Below are 12,471 nucleotides of genomic sequence, written 5' to 3'. Positions count from 1 at the left end.
TGCTTCTTCCAAGCGTTCCCTCGCTAACCTTCCCTTTCAAGGATCTAGACTCTTTGGAGCCCAGATGGACTAATTCATTTCTGCCGGGGGGCAAGAGTACTCATCTGCCTCAACCCAGATACAAACGGCCCTTTCGATCTCGGGCTTCAGGGTTCCGAGGCCAGTCCTTTTGTCGCTTCTCCATGGCCAGGACGTCTTCGTCCTCGTCGGCTGGGGGATCCCAGGAATCCCGCAAGAAGCCTTTCTTCAAACCCCAGCCCTCTTGGCGACCACGGGCTCAGTCAACCCGTCCCCCTGCTCCCAAGCAGCCCTCCGCATGAAGGGGTGCCCCCACCCCTCGTGGTGGGGGGCCGTTTGCTCTCCTTTCAACAGGTCTGGAGGGCTCACGTTCAGGATGCCTGGGCTCTGGAGATTGTGACGTCCGGTTACAAATTGGAGTTCGCGTCCAGCCCGCCGAAACGCTTTTTCCCCGTCTCGCGTTCCGGGGGATCCAGCCAGGGCCTCGGACCTCCTTTTGGCGGTCTCCTCTCTTCTGGACCGGGGTGTCATTTTTCCCGTTCCCCCGGAGGAACAGGGAACAGGTTTTTACTCAAACCTGTTAGTCGTTCCGAAGAAGGAGGGGTCGGTGCGCCCGATACTGGATCTGAAGCTTCTGAACAAGTTTCTAAGGGTGCGGAAGTTTCGCATGGAGTCCCTTCGCTCCGTTATTGCTTCTCTGCTTCCAGGGGAATTTCTCGCGTTTGTGGACATTCAAGACGCCTACTTACACGTCCCGATTGCGAAGTCTCACCATCGCTTTCTGCGTTTTGCCATCTGGGGCCGTCATTATCAGTTCGTCGCCCTGCCTTTTGGGTTGGCGACCGCCCCTCGCGTTTTTACCAAGGTTTTGGCGCCTCTCATGGCGCTTCTTCGCACCAGGGGCATCTCGTTGTTGCCCTACCTGGACGACATCTTGATAAAAGCCCTGTCTCTTCCACAGGCCGAGGACAGCGTCCAAATCACCGTTCAATCTCTAGAACGGTTCGGGTGGCTGATCAATCTACCCAAATCCTCTCTGCACCCTTCCCAGAGACTCTCCTTCCTGGGGATGGTTTTGGACACCTCGAGTTCTCGGGTGTTTCTTCCGGATTCCAAGTCCTCTCAGATTCGGAGGGCGGTGTCGCTCCTTCTACAAGCTCCTTGTCCCACCATTCGGGAGTGCATGCGGGTTCTGGGCCTTATGGTCGCCTTCGAGGCGATTCCGTATGCCCAGTTCCACACTCGTCCGTTACAACGGTGGATTCTTGCCCTCTGGGACAAGACCTCTCGAGGTCTGGACGCTCCCGTCCGCCTGTCCCGGCAATTTCGGTTGTCTCTCCCTTGGTGGCAGGCCTCCCCGAATCTCTCATCAGGGAGGTCCTTCCTTCCGTTCTCCTGGAGGAATCCCGTCTTCCGATAAACGTTTTGGAACTAAGGGCGATCTTCAACTCCCTCTCCCACTGGACTTCCCTCCTTGCAGCTCGGCTGGTGCGTGTTCAGTCGGACAATGCCACGGCTGTAGCCTACGTCAATCATCAGGGCGGAACGCGCAGTCGGGCAGTGATGCAGGAGGTGGCGAGGATCCTCCTAATGGCGGAGTCTCATGTGCCAGTGTTGTCGGCGGTGTACATTCTGGGCGTCGACAACTGGACAGCGGATTTTCTGAGCCGCACCAAGGTGGATCCGGGAGAGGGGTCCCTACATCCGGAGGTGTTCGAGGACATCTGCCGCCGATGGGGCCGTCCGGACGTGGATTTAATGGCGTCCCGGCTAAACAACAAGGTGCCGGTGTTCCTGGCCCGCGCTCGAGACCCAAGGGCGTGCGGAGTGGACGCGCTGGTGTCTCCTTGGCAGCGATTCGACCTCCTCTATGTCTTCCCTCCACTTCCTCTGTTGCCGAAGGTGCTGCGTAAGATCGAGGCGGAGGGGATACCGGCCATTCTTATTGCTCCGGATTGGCCTCGCCGCGCCTGGTTCTCCAACGTCGTCCGATTGCTAGCGGACGTTCCGTGGCCTCTTCCCGACAGAGAGGATCTTCTATCTCAGGGACCGCTCTTCCACCAGAATTCACGTCAGTTGCGTTTAACGGCGTGGCTATTGAGACCTACATCCTGAGGAAGAGAGGCTTCTCTGATGCGGTGGTGAGAACCATGATCAGAGCTCGAAAGCCGGCTTCTTCGCGGATCTATTATCGCACCTGGAGGGCCTATCTAACCTTTTGTGAGAAGTCGGGTTTTCCGCCGCTTCGTTTCTCTGTTCCGGTGGTGCTGGCCTTTCTACAGTCCGGCCTTGAGGTGGGGCTGTCGCTCAGTTCTTTGAAGGGTCAGGTTTCGGCCTTGGCGGTCTTTTTTCAACGGTCTATTGCCTTTTTGGGGCCTGTGAGAACCGTCCTGCAGGGGGTGGCGCATTCGGTTCCTCCGTATGTTCCTCCCTTACCCCCCCTGGGATCTTAACCTGGTCCTGCGCGCCCTTGAGGAGGCGCCTTTTGAGCCTCTGAGGGAGGTCTCCCTAGTCTTCCTCACCTGGAAGGTGGTTTTTCTGGTGGCCATTACCTCCATCAGGAGGGTTTCGGAGCTGGCCGCGCTTTCCTGTCAGGAGCCTTTTCTGGTCTTCCACCAGGATAAGGTGGTGCTACGGCCGGTTCCTTCTTTTTTGCCCAAGGTGGTTTCTCCGTTCTACCTTAACGAGGATCTTGTCCTGCCCTCTTTTTGTCCTTCTCCGGCGAACCCCAAGGAACGTGCGCTCCACTCCCTGAAAGTGTATCTGGGGGCCACCGCCTCCTTTCGTTGTTCGGACTCCCTCTTTGTGGTTCCCGAGGGGTCTCGTAAGGGTCTGGCGGCTTCCAAGGTTACTGTGGCGCGGTGGATCCGTTCTGCTATTGCTGCGGCCTATCGCGCTCGTGGTCAGGTTCCCCTGTCGCGGATTACCGCTCACTCCACAAGGGCAGTGGGAGCTTCCTGGGCCAGTCGCAATCGCGCCTCCGCCTCCCAGTTGTGTAAGGCTGCCACTTGGTCGTCCTTGCATACGTTCACAAAGTTTTATCAGTTGCACTCGCTGGCCTCGGCTGATGCTGTCCTCGGGCGCAGGGTATTGCAGGCCGTGGTGCCCGTTTAACGGCTGGACGTTTTTTCTCCTGGCGGTGTTGGTTTTTCCCACCCCGTGGACTGCTTTTGGACGTCCCATGGTCTGTGTCCCCCAATGGAATGTACGAGAAAAGGAGATTTTTGTGAAACTCACCTGTAAAATCTTTTTCTCGTCTTTTTCCATTGGGGGACACAGCTCCCGCCCACTTTTTTCGTTTATGCTCAGGGTGTGTTGGTGTGATGGTTTCCACTGTGGTTTTTTCAGTTCTCCTTGTCCTACTGCTTTTGCAACGACTGAAGTCCTCCTGGAGGTGTCTGGGGGTATAGCCCGAGGAGGAGGAGTTTCGTTTTGCATAGTGTCCCTCCTAGTAATACCTCTAAGCTATACCCATGGTCTGTGTCCCCCAATGGAAAAGACGAGAAAAAGATTTTACAGGCGAGTTTCACAAAAATCTCCTTTTATCTCACTTACTACAAACCCATGAAAGGTCCTCTTTAAACTCAGTTTTCTGAAGACGTACCAATGAGAGGCTCCCTGTCTGTTCTTGCTATATAATCTTTTAACTTCGCAATATTTCTTCCGCTGTTCCCGGGCACAGTCCCTGCAAAAAAATAAAAATAAACTGTAAACAGATAGAGGATATAAATGGTCAGCAGAGATATGTTGCCTGGCATAACACATTGTCTATACCAGTGTTTCTCCACCTGCGATACGCCGGAGGAAAACTGTGTCTTGCACCACATTGCAGGTAACGACATGGAACGGGAGTGAGGTAAATATATTATTTTGTTATTTTCCATCTGAGAAGCATACTGTTGGGTCACTAAAGGGGGTTGTTGGGCCACTATTGTGCGCACTATAGGATTACATTAGTACCACTTGGGCACTATGGGATCGAGCATTTTTTACCACTGGGGCACACTATGGGATCTTTATTACTACTGGGGGCACTATGGTGGGCTTTACCATTTGTGGGGGGCACTATGGGGAGCATTAGTACTACTAGGGCACTATGGGGGCTTTTGTGATATTGTGGAACACTATGGGGCTTCATTACTACTAAGAGGGCACTATGGAGGCCTTTTTTACTTCGGGTACACTAGTAGAGCATTAATATTACTCGGGGCACTTAATACTGGGGCAGACAATGGGGTCTTTATTACTACTGTTTCCACTAGACAATATTACTGGGGGGCACTATGTGGTCTTTATTACTACTGGTGGCACTTATTACTACTGGGACATATTATGGGGACTTTATTACTACTAGGGGGCAATAGTACTACCCGGGGAACTATAGGCAGGCATGATAACTTCGGGGGCATACTATGAGGGCGTCATTACTACTGGAAGCACTATAAAGGGGAATAAATGGTTACTGCGGCACATTGAGGAAGCCCTAATACTACTGGGGACATTATGGTGGGCTTTATAGCTACTAAACTTGGCATGAAAAGGTAGAGAACTACTGGCCTATACAATTTTTAAAAAATTCACTGTGCACAACATTTCCAGTATTAAAGTATCAAGTATGTGGTAACACAAATTTGAAAAGGCAGTCACAAAGTAAATTGAGGAAATTTGTCATAACTTAGCACATTTGCATAAAAATTAGGCAACGTTTTGGGTCTTTCAACCCCTTCAGTACAGAGCCATTTTTCACCATAAGGACCAGGCTGAATTTTGGAAATCTGACATGCGTCACTTTATGTGGTAATAACTTTGGAACACTTTTACTTATCCAAGGCATTCTGAGACTGGTTTCTTGTGACACATTGTACTTCATGATGGTGTTAAATTTGACACATTGTACTTCATGATGGTGTTAAATTTGAGTCGATATAAACCCCACCTTCATTAATATAAATAAAAAAAATAAAAAAATAGAATGCATAGAATTTTAGAAGCAATTCTTAAAATTAAGAAAATGTCCAAAACCCATTTGTAAAGGATCTCCTGGCACCCCGACCGGGAACCCCTGTTAATGGATGCTCCCAGTGCCTCCCGAGGACTCCAAGCACTCCTCTCGACACAGATACCACCACAGGAACCACGAACAGGAAGAACTCTTACAAGAGCTAGGAGTAATAGCTAGGGGAGTATACACGTATAGCAATCCCCACACTTGAGACGAGGCTCTATGTTGAATGTAAAACAGCAACTCTTTAATGGGTTATTTTTCAGCCTTTTATGCAGGTCTCCTAGCAAGGGACACTCCCCCTGGGGCCCTTGTAGAAGACTGTGACAGTTTATATTTTAGCCAATCACATGCATTTACAGTATTGAAACCTTCCCAGCAATTGTACACAAAACCCCCTTCCCTCTGTCTGTAACGCAATCAACAAAATACAATGAGCATTGTCTTTGACGCAATTAACTAACACACTGACATTGTCTGAGACACAATCAACAAAATACAATTAATAACACAAAGGCTACAACCCACGTAGAATCCTCCCCTCTGCCTGTGATATAATCATGATACACCATGGTTAACATAATCATCACAGGCAGGAGAATACACAATGTCCTCTGTACTGGAGACAACAGAGTTGTAATTCAATTATCTCTCAGGACAGAGGGCAATCGCCAATACACACAGAGAGACAATGGAACAGACCTCACTACTCAACATATACAATGTCCTACCCTTTACAATACACAGACATTTGACATCCCAACATAGTACGAATTAGTTGTAAAAGGCTCTTGGGCCTGGCTGTACTCATGGCTTTTCTGTCCAAAACAGTTCCACAGATTTAAGCTGTGCGGCCGGTCTGTCTTCTCGTTCAAAGTTAGTATGGGCCATAATCCTGGGGCAAGAGGCTGGCAACCAGGCCCCTCCAAAACCCAGTGGCGAGGTTGGTTTCGCCACACATCTCCCCCTCCCAGGGAAGACTAACCAGATACCTGACCTCACGCTGGTCGGTACCCGAGTTAGTCTGGCAGTCCAGCCACAACCAAATACTGGACCTGTTGAATTTGGTAGCCCGTCTCTGTCCAGTGAGTCCACCAAGGTTATGTTGGTAACTGGTGCTCCCGGTCTCTGTGTTGCTCCCTGGCTTGGAGTGGAGGTTGCTTTGTGGGCAGGGATCAGCGGTACTCTGCCCTGGTGCCAGCGTTACCACGGAAGAAGTCTGGTTGGAGCCTGGTTGTTGGAGGGGGAGACTGACTGTCTCCCCTTTGGCTAAACAGCCCTGTTGCTGGGGGACAGGACCGACTGTCCCTACCCCCTGTGCTGTAAGTGCAGAGACCACGGTCCCATCTGCACAGTTGTGGGGCTTACTGTCTCCCCCTGGTAAGTTAAGCTGCCACTGGGGAATGGAGACTGGGCTCCCAATTCCCAACAAATCCTTCTGTTGCTGTGGGATGGAGACTGGGCTCCCAATTCCCAACATCTCAATCTGCTGCTGGGGGACAGGACCGACTGTCTCTGCCCCCTGTAACTCAGCCTGCCGCTGGGGAATGGAGACTGGGCTCCCAATTCCCTGCAATTCACACTGCCAATAGGGAGAGGGGGTAACAATCTCCAAAGGAATTGGAACTCCTAGCATGGCAGGAGCGTTGGCTGGAAGATGCCTACCAGGCACTCTGGTGGTATGGGGCACAGTACCTACCCAGGACAGCTGAGCATGATAAGCCAGAGGGAGAGGAGTTTGATGGTCCTGGCTTGTTATGGGAGACTTTTTCAGAGCTGGAGTTTGGGAGCCCTACACAAGCCCGTTTCTGTGATCTCTTGGAATGGAGGGAGAGCAGGTATGACTGGGACGACACTAATGAGATTGAGCAGGACCTGGTCCATCAGGTGACCCGGGAGATGGAGCTGGAACAGAGCTACCAGCAGCTGTTCCACTCCAGTGAGAAGGCTCAGCAGGAGAGCAGAGTGTCAGGCCGAGGTCCAGAGCCCTTCAGCTGGGAGGATATTGTGGATGTTTACTGGGAAGAACCCCAGGTGGCCGGTGGAGATGGGACCGAGGTCTCTCCACTGCTCCTGCAGGGAATTGGGAGCCCAGTCTCCATTCCCCAGCGGCAGGCTGAGTTACAGGGGGCAGAGACAGTCAGTCCTGTCCCCCAGCGGCAGAGTGTCCTACAGGGAATAGAGAGCCCAGTCTCCTCTCCCCAGCAACAGGACACTGTATTGGGAGCGGAAACAGTCGGTCTCCCTCCCCAGAGGCTGGAAGTATGTATGGGAGAGGAGCTTGTTACCCCCTCTCCCTTTTGGCAGTGTGAATTGCAGGGAATTGGGAGCCCAGTCTCCATTCCCCAGCGGCAGGCTGAGTTACAGGGGGCAGAGACAGTCGGTCCTGTCCCCCAGCAGCAGATTGAGATGTTGGGAATTGGGAGCCCAGTCTCCATCACACAGCAACAGAAGGATTTGTTGGGAATTGGGAGCCCAGTCTCCATTCCCCAGCAGCAGCTTAACTTACCAGGGGGAGACAGTAAGCCCCACAACTGTGCAGATAGGACCGTGGTCTCTGCACTTACAGCACAGGGGGTAGGGACAGTCGGTCCTGTCCCCCAGCAACAGGGCTGTTTAGCCAAAGGGGAGACAGTCAGTCTCCCCCTCCAGCAGCAAAGCTGAGTATCCAAAGGGGAGACAGTCGGTCTCCCCTCCAACAACCAGGCTTCTTCCGTGGTAGTGCTGGCACCAGGGCAGAGTACTGCTGATCCCTGCCCACAAAGCAACCTCCACTCCAAGCCAGGGAGCAACACAGAGACCGGGAGCACCAGTTACCAACATAACCTTGGTGGACTCACTGGACAGAGACAGACTACCAAATTCAACAGGTCCAGTATTTGGTTGTGGCTGGACTGCCAGACTAACTCAGGTACCGACCGGCGTGAGGTCAGGTATCTGGTTAGTCTTCCCTGGGAGGGGGAGATGTGTGGCGAAACCAACCTCGCCACTGGGTTTTGGAGGTGCCTGGTTGCCAGCCTCTTGCCCCAGGATTATGGCCCATACTAACTTTGAAGGAGAAGACAGACCGGCCACACAGCTTAAATCTGTGGAACGGTTTTGGACAGAAAAGCCATGAGTACAGCCAGGCCCAAGAGACTTTTACAACTAATTCGTGCTATGTTGGGATGTTAAATGTCTATGTGTATTGTAAAGGGTGGGACATTGTATATGTTGAGTAGTGAGGTCTGTTCCATTGTCTCTCTGTGTGTATTGGCAATTGCCCTCTGTCCTGAGAGATAATTGAATTACAACTCGGGTGTCTCCAGGACAGAGGACATTGTGTATTCTCCTGCCTGTGATGAATATGTTAACCATGGTGTATCATGATTAGATCACAGGCAGAGGGGAGGATTCTATGCGGGTTGTAGCCTTTGTGTTATTAATAATTGTATTTTGTTGATTGCATCTCAGACAATGCCAGTGTGTTAGTTAATTGCGTCAAAGACAATGCTCATTGCATTTTGTTAATTGCGTTACAGACAGAGGGAAGGGTGTTTTGTGTACAATTGCTGGGAAGGTTTAAATACTGTAAATGCATGTGACTGGCTAAAATATAAAACTGTCACAGTCTTCTACAAGGGCCCCAGGGGGAGTGTCCCTTGCTAGGAGACCTGCATAAAAGGCTTAAAAATAACCCATTAAAGAGTTGCTGTTTTACATTCAACATAGAGCCTCGTCTCATGTGTGTGGGGATTGCTATACGTGTATACTCCCCTGGCTATTACTCCTAGCTCTTGTAAAAGTTGTTCCTGTGGTGGCATCGGTGTTGAGCGGAGTGCTTGGAGTCCTCGAGAGGCACTGGGAGCATCCATTAATGGAGGTACCCGGTCGTGGTGCCAGGAGATCCTTTACAAATTATTTTTTAATTTTTTTCTTTAAGGACCAGTTCAGTAATTAAATCAATTTGTGAGGCTTACATAATAGGAACCACACATAAATGACCCCATTTTAGCAACTACACCCCTCAAGTTATTCAAGCCCGATTTTACTAACTTTAGAATTAGGGAAAATGGAGATGAAATTTCTAAATTTCACTTTTGGGGCAGATTTTCAATTTTATAAAAAAAAATTCCTGTAACACAGCAAGGTTTAACAGCCAAACTAACCTCAATATCTATTACACCGATTCTGCAGTTTAAAGAAACACCTCATATATACAAGTGTACTGCAGTGTATTGTGACTAAGCTTGATCAGGCTCCTTCCACACTTCTGATTCCGCATCCAGAGAATCTACTACCATGATCCTAATGCACTCTCTACAAAATACCCAATCAAAATTCATCAAATGGAGATCTGCTACAACACTGAACCTGGAAAGTGAAACCTCCATGATGCAGCTTCCACCAGTGTCCTTTATACTATGGTAAACCTGAACCTTCCCTACCTTAACAATCCACCTGAAACCCAGGTTACCTGTCTACCCAACTCCAGTGCACACTTCGTTAGGATATAACGTCTTGAGGGAAGACCATACAAACCCCCCAGAAGTTCCAGAGAGAAATTATACTAAAGTTCTAGTGTAACCAAAAGGCAGCCAAGCCATATCACTTTCTAATGACCTAACAGACAGAGCACAGTGGAGGCAGCAATCACCAGAAAGTCAGTCTATGGGAACAGTCACTGTTTAATCCCTCTCTGAATCTTATGCACATACACACTATTAATGGAAGACCTTGACCTGCCCACCTCTTCTAAATTACATGGGAATTCAACTTTCCCTTCATTAACTTCCATTGTTACTGGCCAAACTATAACAGCTCACCTGTCTTCTGCCCCCCGCCATCAGCACTTCCATCTAGTTGCACATATAATATACAGCCTTTGCCTGAAGCATATCCTTATTGGTCCACAGGCTCCTCCTGGGGAAACCTCTAACCAGGCTCACCCTATACATCTTTGGGCAAATCTGCTGTAGGACCCTCCCCACCTGTGCAACCATGACAGTGTCGGACAGGTCTAATTAAAAATTCTTCTTCCCTTCTAAACCTGACAATGGGCCCACCATATTGCCTGAAACCTATGGCTTCCCAAGGCATTACTCCAGACCGTCTACACGGCAGACTTTTGAGCCATGCTGCAACCCCTCCCAACACATGAGGATTTATCCAGGAATGTACACACCTACAGGCCAACTTCTGCTCTCTCTCCAACAGAGTAGACCAGGCATGTCCAAACTGTGGCCCTCCAGCTGTTGCAAAACTACAACTCCCAACATGCCCTAATAGCTGTAATCTATCCAGGCATGCTGGGAGTTGTAGTTTTGCAACAGCTGGAGGGCCGCAGTTTGGACATGCCTGGAGTAGACTCTTTATCCAAATCTCAAGCTACAGACGCCTCCAACATTACTTCTCTACAGTAGACAGTACACAATCACTCTCTCCAAATACTTATATATGATAGCTCTCATTCTATAGATGTCATCTGATTCTTCCATTTCTACACTGTCAAGGAACTAATCATGCAGAAAGCAAGACAACAACAATCCATCAACATCCAACTCATTATCCTTAAAGACCTGTCAAACCATACCTTGGTACAACGAACTGTCTTGAAACCACTCCTGGTCCTATTCCGTGAGTACAACTATCCCATATCAATGAGGATTCTCCTTTGCTCTTAATGTTCACCATGGGTGTCAGACTATTACTCTACATATACTACTCATGTTCCTGCAAGAGCTAAAAAGTGCATTCCATCGCCATACCTTCCTGGCCTTCTATCATCTCTCTGTCCACAAATGGACCCTGGTATTTCAGATCCCAGTTACCATTTGCTTTGTAAAACAAGTTGCCCCATCATCAGTTTGAACACACACAATTGCAAAAATAAATTCTCGGTTTAAAAAAAAAAAAAATGACAAAGGGGTTCTGCCACTAATATAAATGTATCCTACCCAACAGATAACACTGTTACATCACTTCCCCAAAATACCACCAGTTATAAAAACGGTCTTATTCTAATGTCATTTGACTAAAATTGTGCCCTGTGGCAATTCAGTTGCTGTTGGTTACATCATTTGTAGTGAAGCCTCACAGCGCTTCTTGTCCTTCTCTTCAATAACTAATTATAGATGGATAGATCGATAAATAGACAAACATATAAAAATACTTTAAGTCCTGCACCATAAGATAAAAAAGTGGGGAGAAAATGGCAGTGTCTTATGAAGTGAATACTAATGAGCATTTACCTTATGGAAGCGCTCACTAGAACGCAGTAAGACTGGGAGCTGTGAATACAGTGCTCCTGGTGCTGGCTGTACTCACCACTAGTCTTCCGTCGGCACCACGCACTGTGCTGTCGCACAGCATAATTGCGCAGTATGACCTTATGCTGTGCGGCATCAGGTCACAGTGTAGCACGGCACCGGCAGAAAACCAGGGAGCAGTGAGATCAGGAAGGCTGTGCTGGCACTGCGAGTGGTGTCTCCATCCTGAACAGCAGAGGCAAGTTCTTTTATTTTATGTTTGATTTGATGTTTGTTGGGAGTCTGGATTGGGATCTAATGAAGACTGGCGGTCTGGCGAACACATTTTTTTTCTTATTTTTCTTCTCTAAATCCTAGGTGCATCTTATGGTGCAGGAAATACAGTAATGATGATTTTTTTTCTCTCTAACAAATCATAGACATTAGCTCACGCTGCATCTGTTATAAAGTTACACAGAGCATTTTGAATAGGTGAAGGTAAAAAATTAACTGGTTAGTCTCACATATCCTGCTGAGGTCAGGATACATGTCACCGCCTTAAGGCATGATGGGACGTCAGACACATGATAAACCAGGAAGTAGGATTCAAGCCTGGGCGGATAAGAGAAAACTGCAAATTATAGAGGACCTGTCACCAAAAAATGTATTGCAATCTGACAGCTCCATGTTATAGAACAGGGTAAACTGAGCAGCTTGAAATATATTTTTATTGGAAAAGATTCAGTAAAACGTGTAATTTTTACATTTACATCAGCAACCCTGTGAAGAGCTATCGGCACAGGGAGGAGGGATTATCAGTGACTGACAGCTATCTCTTATACACACACAATACTGTCAATCACTGATAACCCCTCCTGTACCGATGGGTATTCACAGAGCTGCAGATATAAATAGATAAGTTACAAGATTTACTGAATCTTTTCCTACAAAACTATATATCAGTCTGCTTGGCTTCTCCTGCTCTATAACATGTTGCTGTCAGATTGCATTGCATTTTTTGGTGACAGGTTCTCTTTAAAGAGGACCTTTCATCAGAATTAAACTTCTAAATTAACTATACAGGCGTGTAGAGCGGCGCCCAGGGACCCCCCTGCACTTACTGGTATACCTGGGCGCCGCTCCGTTCTCCGGTAATTGCCTCTGATATCTTTACAGTTAGGCTCCACCCAGGGGAACCTGCCGTCGGCTCATTCTCCAATGCTG

General features: G+C 48.8%; 1 protein-coding gene across 20 annotated transcripts in view; it reads right to left on the bottom strand.

Annotated features, from left to right (window-relative positions):
* LOC122939068 overlaps positions 1-12,471 on the bottom strand; it is a 129,352-nt gene that overhangs the window by 37,853 nt on the left and 79,028 nt on the right. For all 20 annotated transcript variants that reach the window (XM_044295014.1, XM_044295015.1, XM_044295016.1 and 17 more), the window contains one exon: positions 3,623-3,703. In XM_044295014.1, coding sequence (XP_044150949.1) covers positions 3,623-3,703 — 81 coding nt within the window. The remainder of the gene's footprint in view (positions 1-3,622; positions 3,704-12,471) is intronic.

This window comes from Bufo gargarizans, chromosome 5 (genome assembly GCF_014858855.1).
Source record: "Bufo gargarizans isolate SCDJY-AF-19 chromosome 5, ASM1485885v1, whole genome shotgun sequence".
Taxonomy (NCBI): Eukaryota; Metazoa; Chordata; class Amphibia; order Anura; family Bufonidae; genus Bufo; species Bufo gargarizans.
The sequence above is the reverse complement of the archived record's forward strand: the minus strand, read 5'-3'. Positions and strand labels throughout refer to the sequence as shown.